We start from the raw sequence: 20633 nt of genomic DNA, 5'->3' as shown, positions 1-20633 counted from the left end.
TTTTCTTTACGCATCATTTAAAGCACAGAAGTGTTGGTGTGTGAATGTGTATAATAGAGCCTCAGCAGGTGTGTGTGTGTTTAATGAAAAACTGCTTTGCGGTGCTGCTATTTTGAGAAGAGGCAAGGTGCTGTTCTTGAGCTTAACCCTTTTCCTGCTCACCGTGTTTTGATTAAATTCCACTTCCTGCTGCCTCCCCTTCCACTACAGAATTCTGGAATAATATTGACTCTTCTAAATATATGTCAGAAAGTCTGAAGTTTTTTTTTGGGGGGGGGGCAGTTTTGGGAATGGTTTTTAGCAGAAACCTGCCCTGCAAGGGTACAGTTAACCATGTACACACTATTATTCCTCCGCTAAAGACTGCAACCTCTCAAGGCTACTTTTCATGTAAAAAAACCTGTTGCCAGTTGCCAGAAATTAATAATAGAGATTAGGGATGGGCTACATCAGTGGCTCTTAGACTGTGGTCCAGAACCTTAGTTGCCCCAAGAACATGATGAAAATAATAAGATAATTCTGAAGTCTTGGCGCTTCCTTGCAACTTTTCATCATTGCAAGCAGCCCAGTTTTTTGGTGTGCCTTTTAAAAATGAAATGGAAGTACAAGTAGATGAAGGAGAAATTCGGACAAAATCCACAACTGTAGTTGCGATCTACACCTGTGAAGGTGGCGCCAGATACAAAAGAGCACAGGGCTCCTGTGCCTTAACTAGTTCTGTAGAAGAAGGGATTTCAGCAGGTCTAGATTTCCATGTTCAATCTCTAAATTTCTTGCTCGCCACTTCTTTGGGTTTCGCCTCCTGTTTTGGATTTTTGGTTAGTGATTGGTATTGTTACTGTTATTCTTTTGCTCACTCACATATGGGGCTTCTGCACCTTTGATAGTGCCTTCTTCTAAAATGCCCTGCTTTGTACAACTATTAAAGGTGCAAAAGCCCAGTTCTCCTTTCCTCCTCCTAGTCAATCTCCTGTTTGCATGATTACAAGCATGAAAGAATGTTTCATTTCCCCTCTCATGGACTGCTTGTTCTTTCCAAACAGTCACCATGGAAGAGGATGCTGGGAAAGCTTATGAATTAAGACATAGAGGCAAATAGACACCGGGCCTTTGGCTAATTAAACAATCTATGGCTTTTTAAACTGTGTTTGGAGGGGGTGCTGGTTTTGTTTGTTATTATGGCATGCATTTTTGTGTTTTAATATTGTAAATCGCCCTGTGGTCTTTGGATGAAGTGCGGTACAGAAATCTAATAAATAATGATAATGATAACATACAGATCTGTCCTGGCACTTTCTATAGCCTAGAATCCTCAGTACTGATGTAATTTCATTTTCATTATCTAGGATATCAGCTGTTGTTAGGGTTTAAAAAAAACCACAATTTTCCAGATTTAGAGAAGCTAGCAAGTTACGTTGTTGTTGTTGTTGTTGTTGTTGTTGTTGTTGTTGTTGTTGTTGTCATTGGTGTTTGATCTTAATTACTTTTCCCTGTTGCATGTTTTTTAATTTATTTATTTATTTGTGGTTGCGTTTCCCCTTTGCTTTCCTCTAGAGAGCTCAAGGTAATGTAACCCATTTCATTCCACCCCTGCACTTCTCACAACAGCCCTGTAAAGTAGACCAGGTAGAGAGACAGGGTCTGGCCCAAGGCCACCCAGTGAAACTCATGGCTAAGTGGGTGTTTGAATCCAGGCCTTCCCCAGATCTCTTCTGAGACACTAACCAGTACACTGCACAGCCTCTCATGTGGCTCAAGTTGCTTATAAAGACATTTGTTAATTGCTTGTCCTACAGAATCTCTCTTGTGGTGCTTTCTGGGTGTGGTGCCTTATAAGGAGGGTAATAATGGTAGGGCATGTTGAGTTTTTCAACTTTCAAATTCCAAAAAAGTTGGCTGCTAAAAAGTTGCCACCTGCCTTGCAAATTAAAAGATATTTTGCTTAGATTAATATAATCCAGTTTTGCTTGTGTGTGTGTGTGCGTGTGTGTGTGTGTAAAATTGAATAGAAAGCATTAAAAATGATTGCCAAGTACTTGCAGTTGTATTATATATTAATACTATTTGGCATTTTCAGAAGGTAACGTTAAAATCGTTCAGTTTTCCGAAAGCAGTTTATTTGCTTCTTCGCCAAATGTAGACTTGCCATTCTAAATTTTGTTCAGTTGCAAAAAATAATAGCAGATTTCCCCCCCCCCCCCAAAAAAAAACCACATCACTGGAGAAATTTGCAAAAAACAAACAAACAAACAAAAGTTTTCCCCCTTAAAATGGCATGCCCCAAACTGATGTGTGATACTTTGTTGGGAAAGTCAGGTTCTGTGTTAATGGTTGGAGTTGCCCTGGGTGAGCTTTCTCCCACCTCTGGGTCCCCAGAAGTTGTTGGACCACAATTCCCATCATCCCTGACCATTTTCTGAGGACTCAAGGTTGGAGAAAGGTGCTGCAGATGAGGACATTTCTATGGTTTACTGACAGTTGCTGAAGAAAGCCATCAGTTGCTACCTGAGCGAAGAGGCTTTGGAGTGGAACAGAGTTAGATTACACTTCTACAATGCTTTTCAAGTCAGTGTGATTAGCATAGCCTCTCATAGCATCTTGGGGAGGCAGACAGGCATTCTTCAGAGGCAGGTGCAGACCTCACGGGGTAGCATTACACTGTTTTGTCCAGAAATGGGTCCCCTGATAATTTGATACTCTCTTTGGTTTTATTCTTACTAGTTATGGAGCTTCCCTAGCCTAAAGGACAACCAGCACTTCATAAGTTTTAACCCTTCGAGTTTTAAATTGAAGACTGCATAGGGATGAAGTTGTGGGGCTAGTTGTCCCCTCCTGTTACAGAGACGCAGGTGGCCTCAACTAGACATTGGACATTGAGTGTCATTGGTCCCATGCTTTGAACCCTCTTCCAGCAGAGATTCAGCAGGCATCTTTGCTTTTGACTTTCAGGCTTCTCTTGAAGACAACAGGCCTATGTAACTGTTTAGATTCTCTTGATTAGCCAGCCACCTTAATATTTATTTATTTACTTACTTACTTACTTACTTACTTACTTACTTATTTCTGCATTTTAGATTTTGCTGTATGTGTTGTTGTTACACCGCCATGTGATATCGTATGAATTGGTGGTATATAAGTACTTTTTAAATAAAATAAAATAATCGGTTCTCTTCTTCAAGCCAAATTTGCGGAACGCAGCACGGAAATATCATAAAATATATTAAGATCCTGACCAAGAAACGATCACTATATGTAAAGCCTTATTATTGAAGAGGAAGAAGGCTGCATTCATTGGACAGAGGTGGATGGAACTGGGTGTGGCTGTGAGACAAAAAGGTGATTCAAGATTTTGGAACATGGTCCATTCAGGTATACATGTTTCCAGGCTTCACCTGGAAGCCCAAATCCCTGCTGCTGTCATTTGGCTACAGTATTTTGAGGGCATCTTCCTACACCTGTGGAGGAAGGTTCCTTCTATAATACTAAGGAAAGACGCATCACACACACCCCTCCCCAGATCACCCTCACATTATCCCTCCTGCCCAGGTAACCCAGACAAGCAACTAGCAAAGGAGATGAAAGGGTAGGTCAAGTAAACTGGGTCTCACGAAGGTGACTTATAAATAGGGTTTCAACATCACAAACGTCATGATATAGTGACACAACTTTTCAAGTGAGGATTATTTTCTTTCCGCTGGTTTAAATGAGTTCTAAACATCCCCAGAGTTGCATTTCTTTCATATGTGATTTGGGGAGGTGGGGGCAATGCGGTTACATTAATCTGTTTCTGCATGTAATGTGTAGTTAGCCCCTTATTTCTTCGCTTCAAGCTTCTTCATTTCAACTCGGCGGGCCTTGCGTCCACCTTCCTTGGTGGGTATTTTTGAACCAGAGTGTCACAAAACAGCATTCTGCATCACAATTCAAACAGGGGGTGTGCGTAAAGGTAAAGGGACCCCTGACCATTAGGTCCAGTCGTGACCGACTCTGGGGTTGCGGTGCTCATCTCGCTTTATTGGCCGAGGGAGCTGGCGTACAGCTTCCGGGTCATGTGGCCAGCATGACTAAGCCACTTCTGGTGAACCAGAGCAGCGCACGGAAACGCCGTTTACCTTCCTGCCGGAGCAGTACCTATTTATCTACTTGCACTTTGACGTGCTTTCGAACTGCTAGCTTGGTAGGAGCAGGGACTGAGCAATGGAAGCTCACCCCATCACGGGGATTCGAACCGCCGACCTTCCAATCGGCAAGCCCTAGGCTCTGTGGTTTAACCCAACGCGCCACCCGCGGGTTGTGCATAGTGAACTGTTAATTCAGTTGCACTGAATTTGAGCAAAAGGGTTAATTCAGTTGCACTGAATTTGAGCAAAAGGGTTGCACTTTTTTTGGCTGTTCTCTTTGCCCTGTCTCTATGCGTGAGGAGTCAGAGCCTTTTCACAGTGATCTGAGAAGCCCAGAGTATTTTGATGGGTGTAATGAAGTTTCAACAGCTCTTTAATGTGGGGAAGGGGGTTTGCTGAGCATCTTGATGCTGCTTGGCTAGGTTCCAGCAACAGGTGGCAGGCTCATTAGCCTGTATTCCGCTACAGCATAATTGATCAGCTGCTAAATTACTTATGTCTGGCTCCGGGCACTTCATCTACCATAAGCAAACAGGTGATTCCCAGGTTATTCCAGTTTGACTCTTCTGTAAATCAGGAGAGACACTGTAACGGAGAAAGTTCGAGTCACTTAATACTTTTTCCTTTATTTAATCCCACCCTTCTTCAAAGTGGCCCGCGTGGTCATTGCCCCCCTCTTACTCTCACAACAACCCTGTGAGGGAGGGAGGTGGGACTGATACATACCTACTGACCCAAGGTCTTCCATTGAACCCCTGGTTGAGTGCAGGTTTGAACTCAAAGGTGTCGATCAAATTCCGACACATGAGAAGCCAAAGTCCTGGAGACCAAGTCCTGTGAGGAAAGGGTGAAGGAGGTGGGTATCTTTAGCCTGGAGAAGAGGCGATATGATAGCCATCTTAAAATATTTACAGGGCTGTCACATACAGAGGATGGAGCAAATTTGTTCCGAGTTGCTCCGGGGATGGGGGGGGGGGTAGGGCCTGAGCCAGTAGATTCAACGTAAAAGGAATGGGATTTCGACGAAAGGAAAGAACATCCTGATAGTATGAGCTGTACAACAGTGGAACAAACTGCCTTGGAAGGTGGTGAGCTCTTCTTTGCTAGAGGGTTTTAAGGAGAGGGGATGCTGTAACGACGAATTTCCTGCATCGACTGGGGTTGTTTTTATTCATTTATTCATTACATTTACATACCTCCTATCATCTGAGGACCACAGTCCAAGGGTTGGCCTTCTGGGTCATTTCCAGTTCTGTGATTCTGTGAAGGGAAAATAATGGAACAGTACAGAGTGCAGCCCCCCCCCCCCCATTTTTGGGGTCTACTCGGACACTGAGGTCCAGTGCCGAGGGCCTTCTGGTGGTTCCCTCACTGTGAGAAGCCAAGTTACAGGCAGAGGGCCTTCTCAGTAGTGGCACCCGCCCTGTGGAACACCATCCCACCAGATGTCAAAAAGAAAAATAACTACCAGACTTTCAGAAGACATCTGAAGGCAGCCCTGTTTAGGGAAGCTTTTAATGTTTGATGAATTACTGTATTTTAATATTTTGTTGGGAGCTGCCCATAGTGGCTGGGGAAGCCCAGCCAGATGGGTGGGGTATAAATAATAAATAATATTATTATTATTATTATTATTATTATTATTATTATTATTAATTTCCTATTTGTACTCTTCCTATCCCCAGTCCCACTAAAGAGATCTGCATCCGTATCCATTACCAGATCACATTGGCAGCTGTCAGACCATGGTTTTTATCTAACTTGATATTCTCTGCAGCGACTGGCCACAGCTCTCCATTGCCCAAGTACTTGCAGTTATATTTATTATATTCTCTTTATTACTAATATTAATATAGAATATAACTGCAAGTACTTGACAATCATTTTCTAAGCAATTTTATTTATTATCATTTTATTATTATGCAGTTATGTATCAATATTTATTTATTTTTTATTATTAAGCATTAGCTGACATTTTCAGAAGGGTAAAATTAAAATACTTTGGTTTTCCAAAGGCAGTTTATGTGCCTCTTCATCAAACATAGACTTAAATGTTGTCCAATTATCCAATTACAAAAAAAAAACAACCAATAGCAGATTTGAATTCCTCACACCAAAAAACATATTTTTTAAGACCCTTCACTGAAGAAATTTGCAAACATTACATTTCACCCCCTAAAATGACATGCCCTAACAGCATCTGATTTCCCCCCTACTCTTGGCCCAGTAAGTGGTCCACCCTGAAGGCTCTTTCCACATATGGTTCTTCTTACTTAGATCAGGACCACTGAGCTAACTTGGGGAACAGCTTCCAGCACCCCTCTCCTCAAATCGAGATGCAGCTTCCTTCAAGAGAGGGGTTGCAGTGGACCTTCTGTGACAGGAGTTGATCTCTGAGGGAGGGCAATAATTTTCAGGTGTCACTCCCTGCAGGTCTTTACTGCAAGAGGGCCTTGGCCCTTGTAATTTAAAGGATCTTTGGCAGGTGGGCTGGGAGGTGCTTGCTTGAGGATGCAAGTTGTCTCAGCCCTAGCTGAGTGCCTGCACATTTCCGTCCACTGCCAACGTTTGAAAGCAGCTTGAAAAATATCGCTGAAATGTAGCCCTCAGCCCTGGTGGTTCTGGTTGGAAATGCCTAAGGCATTTCCTGCGTGCCTCAGTGGGTCCCCGTCACCCCTTTGCAAAGAACATAAAGCCCATCTAGTCCAGCATCTTGTCCTCACAGTGGCCAACCAGATGCCTGTGGGAAGTCTGCAAGAGGGATCTGAGTTCAACAGCCTTCTGTCCTCCTGTGGTTTCCAGCATTCAATACTCCTCTTCTTCGGTGATCACTCGTAGCCAAGTAAGATTGTCTTCCATGAACACTGTCTTAACAGTGATTCTGTAGTGACTGTGGAGGCCAGTTCTGGATCCACACGTCCTTCCAAGGTGGGGACATAGGTTTCCGGGCAGGAGTTGATCATGGTGAGGGCTTGCCAAGCGTGCCTTTCTCTTAGCGCGTTTCTCCCTTTCGTCCTGAGTTCGAGCGTCTTCAAAGTCCATGACACCTTTGCTGGAGGCTATTCTCCAATTGGAGCACTTGCAGGCCAGTGTTTCCCAGTTGTCTGTGTTTATACTAAAACATTTTTTTTAGATTTGCCTTGAGAGAGTCTGTAAACCTCTTTTGTTGACCACCAGCATTACGCTTTCCATTTTTAACTGCCTCCTCCATTATGGTTAGAAACTGTGGAAAAGAAATAGCCTCCACAAATTTGTCTAATCTTTTAAAGCCATCTAGGTTGGCAGCCATCATTGGATGTTCCCTTGTTCTCTGCCCACTTGTTTGCAGAAGCTCGCTCCAGCTCCCTCCCAGATCATTTTTCTGTCCTTATGGATAGTCTCACACTTTTATTAATAAGTGACGCAAAATCATGGTATGTCAGAGGGAACAAATCAGTTTCCCAGAACCCTGGGAAACGAGAGAAGGGAATAAAAGGGGTTTTCAACAACAACAAAAGTTCAATCTAATTAGGAAAAAAAATTAAACCCCAAATAAAACAGCTGTGGTCAAGTATCAGAAGTGTTTCAGCACTAGAGGGTTTGGTTTACAAGTGACCTTGGGAGCTGCTAATAGTCTTGCTTCTCGCTATGCTATCATTGGTTTGTCTTTGCCCAGTGGCGAGGTGGCTTTCGAGCAATGAGCCTGTTAGCCTTCTCCAGAGTCACTGGATAGAAGGCAGGAAGTAGCCACCAAAATGAAAGTAGCCTAGGTTCTCTGGACCGGGGGCGGGGGGGGGGGGATGTTCTGGCTAATTGTCATCAACTGGAAAGGGGAGGCAAAACTTAATATAGTATGTTTCCGATATCGTTCCCAAAAATACACTGAAAGCTGAGTCATAGGATGCTTGTGCAAAATGCAGGGGGTTTGTTACAAAGCCAACACTTGGAGGAATTAGCAAAGCAATTCATGAATGAATTGCTGCGAAGACTGAACTGCGGAAAACGGTATATCCTCGCAGAAATGTCCACCCACGTGGCGAAAGCTCTTGGCCAGTTCCCCAAACCTGTCACCTGTGATTGGTCATGTTGCAGCCCGAGAAGAAATCTTTAAAGGGGAGGGTCCAAAAAACCAATAGACCATATTGCTTGTCGTTATTTAGAGCAGATGAAATTTGTGTCGATTTCTGTTTAGTTAAAAAGAGACCCGCCATTAGGTCAGGCACACATGCATGCGACTGGGCTCTGATGACTTTACAAAAATGAAGGGTGTGTGGAGGGATTTGAATGGAGAACTACCAGAGGGACATGGGAATCTCATAAGCACTGCGCAAATCACCTCCACCCAGGTGCCACTTTCTACCCAACAGAGTTCTTAAGCAATTTTTCTTTCGGTATGTTTGCCCTTAAATATGCTTGCCTTAGAACTCATCCAATGAAGCTAAACATTGGAAGATTCAGGACAGATAACAGAACGTTCTTCTTCATGCAGCCCATAGTTAAACTGTGGAACTCACTGCAGCAGGAGGCAGTGATGGCCACATAAAATTCATGAAGGATGAATACCAGAGGCTGGAAACCACAGGAGGGGAGAGTTCTGCTCTTGTGCTCATGTTCCACTTGCTGGTTTCCCACAGGTATCTAGTTGGCCACTGTGAGAACAGGATGCTGGGCTGGATATGCTATTGGACTGCTCCTCTTCTTACATTCTTAAATTGCTCAAGGAAGGCAATTTGGGGCACAAAGAAGTGGTGATGGTCTGGCTAAGTGCCCTCTTCTTCCTACATTGCTTCTCTGCTATAAGTTATCTCCTCCTGATAATGCCATTGGGGCTCAGTTACAACACGCATTTATGTGTGACGTGCTACCAGTTCCTGAAGAAAGCGACTGCTCTGCCTCACGCAGGTCGTGCGCATGAGAAATTGGGCTGCTGCTGAAAATAATTCCATGTTCTGAATGTGTGCATGAGGTTTGGCAGAGCATAAATGCGAAGCCGAACTTCAGAAAACCGGAGCAGGGCAGCTCTCTGCAGCTGACCAATTTTAAGAACGCAAGAACTTTCTAATTAGCCAGTGTTTACAAGCAATTTGTAGCATTTTGGTCTGCCATGACACCATCTGCATCACAATGCATTTTGTTTGGCTTTGTTTCTGCTTAGCTGTAATAAGGAGAGAGACTTTGCCCTCTGTTATAAGGCGGGCGTAGCTCACTGAGCATCCGCCTTTGCATGTAGAAGATCCCAAGTTAAGTTTCTGGCATGTCCCAAGTAGGGCTGGGAGAGACTCCTGCCTGAAATCCTTGACAGGTATAGATGGGCATCCCTGTGCTCCAAGGGTCTTTGAAAACTGCATAACTCCATCACCACCACCACCACCTGCATCATTGTGAGGATTCTCACAATCTTTCCAATATCAATATTATCGTGTGATGTGCAGAGCATTTGTGGAGAGAAAGCCTGTATATTGCCACCATAGAAATATGGCTTTAATAAGAATAAGAATAATAAGAATAATAATAATAATAATAATAATAATAATAATAATAATAATAAATTTTATTTATACCCCGCCCTCCCCGGCCAGAGGCAGCTAACACCAGTAAAATTACAATAAAAACATAATAGCGGAGGGGAAAAAACACAATTTAAAATACAGGTTAAAAATACAATTTAAAATGCAGCCTCATTTTAATAATAGCCCATAGATCAAAACCATAAGGAAAGGGAAACATCAGGGTCAGACTGAGTCCAAACCAAAGGCCTGGTGGAACAGCTCTGTCTTGCAGGCCCTGCGGAAAGATGTCAAGTCCCTCAGGGCCCTAGTCTCTTGTGACAGAGTGTTCCACCAAGTCGGGGCCAGTACTGAAAAGGCCCTGGCCCTATCTCTTTACATTCTGAGCGTTCAGAGATCTCAGGAGAGGAAATAAACCTGCCTCCTGGCTTACCCTGCCTCTGTGGCATGGGCAGCTAGGGTTTGCTTTCTTTTTGTTCTGCCCTGTAACTCAGCCCATTTAATTTCTCCATGGGATTCATTGGGAGCCATCGAGCCAGCTCCCCTCCTCCTGGAGCCTCCCGTTTATCTGGGTTCCATTTCTTGATGTAAAGCGTGATGGACTCTTGGGTGTTAACATGGGATTCTAGGCCTTTTTCTTAGGCTCTAGAATATGTGTATACGGGGCAGGGGAAATGACAGGCTTCACCCATGCAGTAGATGCATCCATTGGCACATCTTCAAAATATGGCTAAATGCATATTGTGATTTTTTTTTCTTATTAGGTCCCTGCGTGTGTAAAAAACACACCTATGAGTACAGGCTAGTATAGTAGTGTACCAGCAAACAAGTGAATGTTTGTGGGGGAGGACGGAGACACAAACCCTCTTCCCATGATGCCCCTCTCACATGTTCATTGAACACACAAGGTTTAAGGAGAGAGGATGTTGGAATCCATTGCACAGCAAACAAGCAGGCACCAGGTTTTTAAAATACTGACTGATAGCTGCTGGTTTTATGGACCTGTGTTTCTGGTTTTGAATTGCTGCTGGGGGGGGGGGCTGCACAAACCTGTGAATTTTGCTTTCTTTCTGTTTCACATTTTTCTAGCCTTAACTAAAGTTCTCCACTTTTCTTCATCAGCTTGCATTTTAAAAAACACACAAAAAAAAACTCAGGAAATTTTGGCTGCAGTTTAGTGTTCATTTCTCTCACTGTGCACATTTTTCTATGACCTTCTGGCTAATGTAATGCATTTTGTCAGTTATGTTCACTAATACATGCGTTTTTGTGCACACTTGCCGCAAATTCATGCATTATTTGTACACGTTATTGGTTGGAGAACTTCATTGCAATATTTGGAGAAGTGATATGTTTTGGCTCACTTGCTTTTTCCGTAAGTGTAAATTAAGTAGGTTCACGTAAAAATGCCGGACCAAACTGAATTTCTCCTCCAATTTTTGGGAATACAAATAAATTGCAGGGGAAGTGATATGGAAAGAAAGATCAGTGGGTGATGGCACATGTAAAACACCTACCTTCCTTTCCCCAGACGCAAGTTTTCCCGTCTCTTCATTTGCCTTACAAGGGGAACATAAGATTGAGATTCTTGTGTTTTCCTTTTGGAAGTTTGAGAGTGTTAGGCTGTTGATGAAAATTGCTGCTGAGATTAATTACCGTATTCTTCACTCCATAAGACGCACCTAGTTTTTAGAGGGGGAAAGCAAGAAAAAGATATATTCTGCGCAGAGCACGTAAGCAGCTCTCGCTTTTCTTGCTTTAAAGCAAGCAAAGTGAGAGCCGCTTACATAGCTTCTGTCCTGCTTTGCACAGCTCTCTCTTTGCTTGCTCATCCCTCCTCCTGCCTCACTGTAAAGTGAGGCTATGCTGGAGCAAGAAGAGGAGGAGGAGACACCGGGACAGGTGCTTTGCTTGCTTTACAGTGAGGAGGGAGGAGGGATGGGCAAGCAAAGTGAGAGCTGCGCAAAGCAGGACAGAAGCCATGTAAGCGGCTCTCGCTTTGCTTGCTCCCGTCCGTCCCTCCTCCCGCTTTGCTGTGAAGCCAGCAGAGCAAGAGGCCCTGCGCAGCTCTCGCTGAAGCCAGCAGAGCAAGAGTGGTAGCTGCTCAGCGCCTCTCGCTCTGCTGGCTTCACAGCGAGCGACGGATGGGAGCCATGGCTCCGGCTGCAGAGGCATCCCTCAGCTCGTGACTGCAGCGGTAGCCAAGGGATCCCTCTGCTGCCCTGTGCATTCACTCCCTAAGACGCACAGACATTTCCCCTTACTTTTTAGGAGGAAAAAAGTGTATCTTGTGGAGCGAAAAATACGGTAATAGTTCTGCATTAGGTCTCCCTTTATCACAGGTGTCTTACTCCATAATACTTACCTTTGTGCTGGCACCTGATAATGGCTGGTTCCTGTATGTCCTGTGTTGCCTTTCAAGTCATCAACAGAAAACAAAATCAAGGTCCATTGGCATTGACACTTCACTTTGTCATGGCTGGCCAATGAGTGCTGCTTCAATGGCCTTAAATAATCTCCTTCAGATACCATACGACATATTCTTACTGCCTTTGCAATGATTACTGTGTTGTTTCATCTTCTAGGTCCAACAACCCAACGCCAGGTTCAAAATGGACCTTCTCCAGATGAAATGGAGGTTCAGAGACGGTAAGGAGCAAAAACAAATAATCTGCAAAGCACTGTGATTTTTTAAAACAAATACCAACTGTTGCTAATATAATTGAGCCTATCAAAACACCAGGGCATTCTTTCAGAAACTGCGCTACTGTACAGGCCAGTTGTCGCTATGAAAAATGAAGCAATATATGGAATTGTTATCCCATCAAAGTGGGTGGTAATTTTAGCCTCTGCTTCTATGTTTGCATCCTGATCTGTTAAAACCAATCAGGGTATTTGCAACCCGTGAGATTCCCTGTGTTGATAAAATATGTTTTGCCCATCAGGACTGTAGTACTCTGGGCTCCATCAGTTCTGTTCTGTATTATAAGACACTATAGGAAAGACTCTTCAGCACGATCAAGATATGTGTGAGACAGATCTGCACTCCGATCACTGCTTTCGCTTTTATTTTTCTGAGAAGCCTCATCCCTTACCTCTTTATTATTTATTGATTAGATTTATAAACGGCGCTTCCTCCCAGAGGAGTCCCAGGTGGCAAACCCATCAAAAACAACTATTTTGAAATATTCAAAAAATCATTCAAAATCCATTTTAAAACATTTTAAAAACATTTTCCGAACTGGTAATTTCAGGGTTGCCAGGAACAGTTTCTTTCAGCCATCAAACACCTGGGTAAAGAGGATTTTTTTAAAAAGAAAAAAGAAAAATCCTTCTGAGAGTCAGTAATGAGGGAAATGGATGCACCTCACCTGGGAGGGCATTCCACAAATGGGGAACTACCACTGAAAAGGCCCTGTCATGGGCCGTTGCCGGCTGGGAAGCCCCCGGAAGTGACACCAACAACAAGGCCCTTAAGTGGTGCATAGGGATGTTTCTACAGAAAGTGGGGGTGGTCTCGGAGACCACACGGCATATATGCAACTTATAATGTGGATCTTCCAGTTTGAGCTTGTGACGATTATGATGGTACTTAGCTTAGGTGATGGGAAGCAACAGGGTTAGTGAAGTTCCTTGCATGATCAGTTTGGCCCATTTGCAAAGTGTGTTGGAGTGAATCAACAAAGCTGACGTCCATTCCTAAGCCATCTTCACAATGTTTTGCTCGGTTATGTTTGTGTGTTAACTTTCTTAAGCTTCTTAAGCAAGCTTAAGGTGCTGGGCCTCTAATTATCAAGAGGATCACATTATGTAGAGAACATCCTACTGGCTGCATCTACCTTAGTGATTATTTCAGACCGTTGTGTATGGTTCCGTTTCCTGAAATGGTGTGTGATCCCCTTATTGGCCGCTCCCCAAGATCCCAAATGACCCAAGTGAAATACTTTATCAATCAAAATTAGGACCATTTAGAGGCATGGGTGGTTTTCCCCAGTTTTCATGCCATTTGTGACAATTAATTCTGCATTTTCTCAGTTACTGGACCTTCCAAAGTTCAGGACTGAAGCGACCATGGGATATTTCCAGAAACTCTTCTGAACCATCCTTGAGGGGAGATGTGTGCAAGTTACCATGATATGTGGGCAAGGTATTCACAGATCAGGGCAATGCTCGCATTCGCAGCAGCGTCTTTGACTTCACAAACCAGAGCATGTTGTAGACAAGTGCAATGACTGGACATCTGTCTCTCACTATTCCTATCACTTTTGGTGAAGAGATCGTGACTTCCATTCAGCCAGAAATTTCATCCAAATGAGGGACCTCTGGCTTCATGTTGGTCACCAAAACTGTGATAAGAAGCCACGCTGGAGATCCCACAGGGATTGGCCTGGTTAGAGTGGCACTTGCCACAACCGATCCTTTAAGATGGCCTCACCAAGTGGCAGAGCTACTGCACTCAGCTGGTCCAGACAGGAGCTGGGTAGATGCCAGCTACTACCACTATGGACATCAGAGAATTCTGATGGAAAGGACTGGAAATTGCCAATGTTCATTTTTGCATCCCCTGTCCAGAACTTAAAACAATCCAGCAAATAAAATCAGTAGTCTCTGTTGTTGTTTTTAGCCCTCCAGTGATATGTAAATTAGAACCACAGAATTTTAGAGTTGGAAGGGACCCCGAGGGACATCTAGTCCAACCCCCTGCGATGCAGGAATCGTTTTGCCCAACAAGGTGCTTGAACCCACAACCCTGAGATTGAGAACCTCATGCTCTACCAACTGAGCTTTCTTGATTATGTTTCTCCCACATTCGCCTTGTGTTTGCTTGCATTGAAGTAAATGGTGTGGAATAATTAATTGCATAACATTCTGCCATGGCGGGCAGCGAGACTAATAACATTGGGGGGGGAGCAATGTCTAAATTAGATTTACAGTGCAGCCCTACGCATGTGTACTCAGAAGTAAGGCTTATTTCCAGGTAAGTGTGTGTAGAAGGGGATGCAATTCAGCAGGGCTTACTTCTGAGTAGCCATGCAAAGAATTGCTTTGTTAGTGCATTGCTCATATGTTAGCTCAAACAAGTGTGCTACCAAAGAGAGCACAAATTATAACTGCAAGTAGCAAATCTCCAAGGCACTTTTGATCTGAAAGGCCCTCTGGTGGGAATTCCTCGAAACTACATGCTCCTTTAAAAGGCTATGGTTCCATCGCATGAGAATGATGCTGGTATACCTGCTACTTTTCGAGCCCTGAAGCCAATAGTAAAAGGATGTGAAGGAAATAGTTCCTGAGGAATAGTCCTTTGGGGGGGGATGGGGGGGGACCAAGCTATATTTTCTTGCTATACCTGCACTGCGGAAGCAGATACATGTTCCACAAAAAAGGTGTTGCTTCCTATACCTGAGATCCACTTATGGAGGAATATTTTGGGAAATATGATTAGGAAACGATTACATTTGGGGCTAAGATTATTTATGTTGCTGAAAGCCATTTCACACAGATAGTTAGCCTTGGCATTTTTGCCAACAACAGCTCTTGTATTTTCAGATGAAAAACCAGAAAGACAGATCATAGACAGGGATCTTGAATACGGGATCCTAACTAAGCAGTTTCTGGCTTCTCCAAGAGCATGGTAATACAGTGGACACCCGGGTTGCGAACATGATCTGTGCGGGATGCACGGTCGCAACCCACAGCGGCACGTCTGCGCGTGTGTGGGTTGCAATTTGGCGCTTACATGCATGCACAAAGCATGCGCGACCGCCGAATCCCGGAAGTAACCCGTTCTGATACTTCCGGGTTTCGGTGGTCTGCAACCCGAAAAAACGCAACCAGAATTGTCTGTAACCCGAGGTATGACTGTAGTTTTTCTGTCCCTGAGGGGAGAAGGAAATGAAGTACAAATACTAGGTCCTTAGAAGTAGGGCTTAAGCAAACAACCACCCCCAGCTGCAATATGCTGTTGCTCTTGAGCCAGAAAGCCAAATGGCACTGCAGGTATTAAATCCTAATAGGTAACAATTTATCCCATAAAACCAGCCTTCACTAGGGATCTTAGGCCTATAATACCCAGTTCAGCAAAGGTTGAGCTTGCTGGCATGCCATTGAAATCCGATTGAAACCTGTTGAATTTAAAGCGTGCTTCACTTTCCCCTGGATGACATCACGTTTCCATGATGGGTACTGTGAGTAGAAACAGCTTTCTACTTGTATACCCTACTAAGAGTAACAAAAGGTGCACCTACCTGGAGAGGAACCTTGTCAAAGACTGCCCTGCAGCCTGTTCCAGCTTGACTGTCCCCTTTCTGCCACAGGGCCATTCAAATTTCCCTGAGGGAAGGACCCGACTTTTTAAAAGGTAGATACAATATTGCAGTTCCTTTTTAAAATGCAGTTTAGGGTTTCCACTGAATAAATCCTCCTTGCGATGATTTGTATGCTGAATGCTGGCTATAAATACCTAGTAGCCTTGTACCTGGCATTGCTTGGAAAACCTAAAACAATAATAACAACAAAAATTCAATGCGGTTTTGAAAGGTTCAGTCCGCCATTTTGATTCAAAATGGTGCCCAACATAGAGAGAAACCTACTCCTTGAAATCAGCCACCATCATGCAAAATTGGGTTACAGTCTATTAAAGGGTGTTCCGCATATAGTAAACAGGCAAACAACATTCCAGAATACATAGTAGATTGTAATAAATGAACAGTGCCGCAAGAAAGCTGTTTTGTGGGCATCATCCCTCTCCCCCCCGCCCCCAACAAACTATACCCAGCGCAAACAAAGCCAAAGTGTCTGGTCAGATGCACATTAGAAACTAAAACTTGATTTGTTTTTCCTTATTCCCCTTTGTTTTAGGCAAGCCATGGAGCAGCAGCAGCGCCAGGAATCTCTGGAAAGAAGAACCTCTACCACAGGCACGTATCCAGCTTTTGTAAGCAACGCAGGCCTCGCCTTTCCCCTGCTTGCCTCCCTTAACTTTCACCTGCTCCCTGGAAACGGTTTGGCCTGTTGAGTATTGCTGCAATTATCCTGTGGCTTGAAAACATTTCAGTCAGACACGGGAGGTACAAAGAGGGATGGCAACTGCGCAAGTGCAGCTGACGTCGAAACTTAGCTCATTGTGCTCTGGGATTTGGTTGCTCTTCGTTTTTCTGCAAGGTGTTTTCACACCGCAGGATTAGAAATCTTCTTCGGCTTAAATGGCATGGGATGCAAAAGGAAAGCCTGGAGTGGCTATGTTTTGTTCCGTCTTCTACGTTATAGCAAACAGGCAAGGCCCAGATGAAGGCCAGTGCTTTGTGGCGTGTTGGTGTTTAACTGTCCTGGCTTTGTTTGGGCATCCTTAAAACCTATACCTGTACTAATCTTTATTAAGTTTTGGCTTTGTTTTGATTTGTTTTTGATTTAATTCCTCCTTCCCCCTGTACCCAGTCTTTCTAACCATGGTGCCATCTGTCGTTCCTCAGTTCCAACCCATCTTATTCTTTCTCCTCCCCCCCCTTTTCCTTTTCTGTTATTTTTAGTTTCCACCCTTCAGATAAAAGTGTCTTCTTCCCCCTTCCACTGCCAGTCTCCTCCTCCTGACTACAGTAACTACAATGCTTCCACTTCCACGGGTGCTGTCCCGCCTCCACCTCCTTACGCCAAAGTTATCTCGTCGGCATCTTCTCCTCTCCCTGACCCTGTGGGCAAAGCCTCTTTCAAACCCCCTCAGGGGCCCAGGGAACCCCCTTTGCACTGCCACCGACATTCTGCCTCAGAGTTCTCTCCATCTCCAGCTTCCTCCATCCCTCCGGCCTGGCCAGGCTACAGGACTGTGACACGAAGCACCAAGCACATCTCTTTATCCCCGCCACCTGCCCCGGCTTCCCATTACCCCTTTGCCCCTCCTCAGCCCACCAGGCGCTCCTCTCTCTCCTATTCCCCTCAGCCTCCCTCCCCACCCGTGACCCTGACGCCCCCCGTACAAAAGGGTCTGTTCCTGCAGCCCCATATTCCAGTGGTCCTCCCTGTCCTCCCTGCCCAAAACGGCAGGATGCGGGGGCCCACAGATACCGTGGTCCAAGACACCTCCGCAAACGTACCTCAGCTAGGTCTGAACGGCCACCGCGACGGACATTTTGCCACGCAAATTCCTCCAAGCTCCTCTAGGACCCAGGTAAAGAGAACAGACGAGTCCTATTTCTCGTACTTGGAAGCCGTGCCTGTTTCGCATCTGCCTGTCATAGCCGACCCAGCGGGGTCTTACATCCAGGCTTTTCCCCGGCCCTCCCAACATTCGCCTCATTCTCCACACCAGCTCTATCCATCCATGTCACACTTTGTTCCTTATTACGCTGCTGTATCTGAGGTGAATTTGTCCAAGAGGAACCTTCCTTACATGACTTCATCAACCATTTCACACTTCAGTAAGTACTTGGTTTGAAAGAATTGCATTTATTTATATTTAGGTGACACCTTTAGGTTTTAAGCAATAGGTTATAAGCCCAATTTTTTGACCAGACTTTCAAGAGCATGCTTAAGTGCCTGTAGAAGGTGCAGGACAGAGGTGGCAAAAACCTGGAACTCTCTAGGTGTTGTTTGATTCTGATTGGGCCCAGTTAGCATGATTCTGACCAAACTGCGGGAGGCAGTGGAAGACAGGAGTGCCTGGCGTGTTCTGGTCCATGGGGTCACGAAGAGTCGGACACGACTAAACAACTAAACAACAACAAGCATGATCTGCAGTCAGGAATTGTGGGAATAGGGAGTCCCATCAACATCTGGAGGGTATAGGCTCCCCAATAAAGATGTTATATCCCAGAGAACTACAGTGGTGCCCCGCAAGACGAATGCCTCGCAAGACGAAAACTCGCTAGACGAAAGGGTTTTGCGTTTTTTGAGTCATTCCGCAAGACGAATTTCCCTATGGGCTTGCTTCGCAAGACGAAATGTCTTGCGAGTTCTTGCGAGTTTGTTTCCTTTTTCTTAAAGCCGCTAAGCCGTTAATAGCCGCTAAGCCGCTAATAGCCGCTAAGCTGCTAATAGCCGTGCTTCGCAAGACGAAAAAACCGCAAGACGAAGAGACTCGCGGAACGGATTAATTTCGTCTTGCGAGGCACCACTGTACATACATAACTAGTATAGTGTAGAACCTTATTCAGGCCAGAGACAAAAAACTAAAATTTGCAAAAGAATTTTTTTAAAGCACATTCAGTGAGAGAACAGGGAGTGCTGACGTAAGGGAGGCAGACCGCGCCCCCTCCCCAGTTAGCATATGTTAATTCAGTGGTTCTCGAAGTTTTTCCCCTGTGCCAGAATAAAATCGCGCCACCCTGATTTTTTTTATTGAAAGGAAATACGTTGGAAAACAAAAAGGAGCAACTCCTAGCAGTGGCTGATTAGAACACAGAACACAACTATTTTATAATGTAGCCATGGGGCATCCAGAAAGTAATAAGACAATGAAGCTACATAAAAACAGTTATCATTCTTGCACGCTTGATGCTCCTGCTTTCATTTTGAAAAGATATCTATCCATATTCTGCAAATAAAAAATGTTTTGATATACACTGAAATGTAGAAATGTTTCTTTGATTGGCCTTGAATCTTCCTGCCGCAATTGCCACACTCTCCTGCCACCACACCTTTTGAGAACCACTGTGTTAACGGATTGCCTGTACAGAAGTCTCGTAGGCTGAGGGAGGACTTTAGTGCAATGTGCCAGCGGAGAGCACAAACCGTAATCAACAAAGTTTGAGGTTCAACTCTTAGCTTTGCTTGGAAGTAGCTAGGTGGCCTCAGGCAAGGCACCATCTGCATTATACAGCTAACGGTACTGACCTCCCTTACAAGGTTGGTGTAGGAATTACAGTGGTACCTCGGGTTAAGTACTTAATTCGTTCTGGAGGTCCGTTCTTAACCTGAAACTGTTTTTAACCTGAAGCGCCACTTTAGATAATGGGGCCTCCTGCTGCCGCCACGCCGCCGGAGCACGATTTTATCCTGAAGCAAAGTTCTTAACCTGAAGCACTATTTCTGGGTTAGCGGAGTGTGTAACCTGAAGCGTATGTAACCTGAAGCGTATGTAACCCGAGGTACCACTGTACTGAGATGACTGAGCATTTTGAACAGCCTAAAGCAATCTATAAATGCTACGTAGTGGCTCTGTTTAGCTTAGGGCTCTGGATCTGCAGCAGCCCCTTTTATGCCACAGAAAAGGGCTACTGAAATATTCAGGGGAGGTGGGCAGTTTGAGTTGCAGAATTGGAAGGGAAGTCTTCTTTTCCTAGCGGACAGGGAAGGCAAAGCACATCCGAAGCAGTGCTTTCATTTGTGGCAATGCTCTGTTTCAGTTCTGGTGTGACCCTGTGCTTGTCATCTGAGGCACTTTCTTTATGTCCCCCCCATCCCAGAGAGGTTTGGAGGGAGGCAACAAGAGAACAGGCCTTTTCTGCGGTGGCTCCCTGATTGTGGAATGCTCTCCCCAGAGAGGCTCGCCTGGCACCATCATCACATGTCTTTGGGCACCAGGCAAAAACATTCCTCTTAATCCAGGCCTTTGGCTATTAAATAATCTATGGCCTGTGAAAGTGTGGGGGAGAGGGCTGTTATTATGAGGACTATTTTATTATTAGGCTGTCAGTATGCTTCTTCTTATTATTTTTATCATTGACGTTCTGTGATGTGTTTTTTTAATGTTGTACACTGCCCTGGGATCTTTTGATAAAGGGAGGTATATAAATTGAATAAATAATACTAATAATAATTCTCATAAAAGAAGCAACATGCTTCAAGGGGTATGCGTAAGGTAGGTTCACAGGCAGCCTGGCTAAAAGGCTAAACTCATTGGGGGGAGGGGATAAAGAGAGCAGGAGTTTTCATTTGCAGAATTCTGAAATCCGCTGAGTTGTAGATCTACTTCGCTTTTTCGTTGTGGGCTTGAACGGAAGTTACGGACTGGAAGACAACCCCAAATTAAGAGGAATATCAAACACTTTGGTGGTTTTAGAGAGCAATGTGATTTAAGTGACAGAAACAAAGC

At 44.5% G+C, this 20633-nt stretch overlaps 1 protein-coding gene and 1 long non-coding RNA gene across 18 annotated transcripts in view; one reads left to right on the top strand and one right to left on the bottom strand.

The window, feature by feature from the left end:
- Nucleotides 1-20633, top strand: part of EVL (Enah/Vasp-like) — a 154596-nt gene that overhangs the window by 118024 nt on the left and 15939 nt on the right. For 11 of the 14 annotated variants that reach the window (XM_081022524.1, XM_081022531.1, XM_081022530.1 and 8 more), the window contains 3 exons: nucleotides 12193-12256; nucleotides 16466-16524; nucleotides 17134-18018. In XM_081022524.1, the coding sequence (XP_080878650.1) occupies nucleotides 12193-12256; nucleotides 16466-16524; nucleotides 17134-18018 (1008 nt within the window). The remainder of the gene's footprint in view (nucleotides 1-12192; nucleotides 12257-16465; nucleotides 16525-17133; nucleotides 18019-20633) is intronic. The other 3 variants (XM_081022527.1, XM_081022526.1, XM_081022528.1) reach the window with 1 other exon arrangement.
- LOC308470126 overlaps nucleotides 1-20633 on the bottom strand; it is a 33273-nt gene that overhangs the window by 1050 nt on the left and 11590 nt on the right. The window contains exons 2-6 of one of the 4 annotated variants that reach the window (XR_013982182.1): nucleotides 15853-16101; nucleotides 11125-11289; nucleotides 5318-5381; nucleotides 4848-4955; nucleotides 4367-4706 (exon numbers count right to left, since the gene is read on the bottom strand). This is a non-coding gene — a long non-coding RNA (uncharacterized lncRNA). The other 3 variants (XR_013982183.1, XR_013982181.1, XR_013982184.1) reach the window with 3 other exon arrangements.

The sequence above is a fragment of the Podarcis pityusensis genome, assembly GCF_964106645.2.
Source record: "Podarcis pityusensis genome assembly, chromosome: 1".
In the NCBI taxonomy this organism is placed as follows: domain Eukaryota; kingdom Metazoa; phylum Chordata; class Lepidosauria; order Squamata; family Lacertidae; genus Podarcis; species Podarcis pityusensis.
This window is presented reverse-complemented; position numbering and strand designations above follow the sequence as displayed.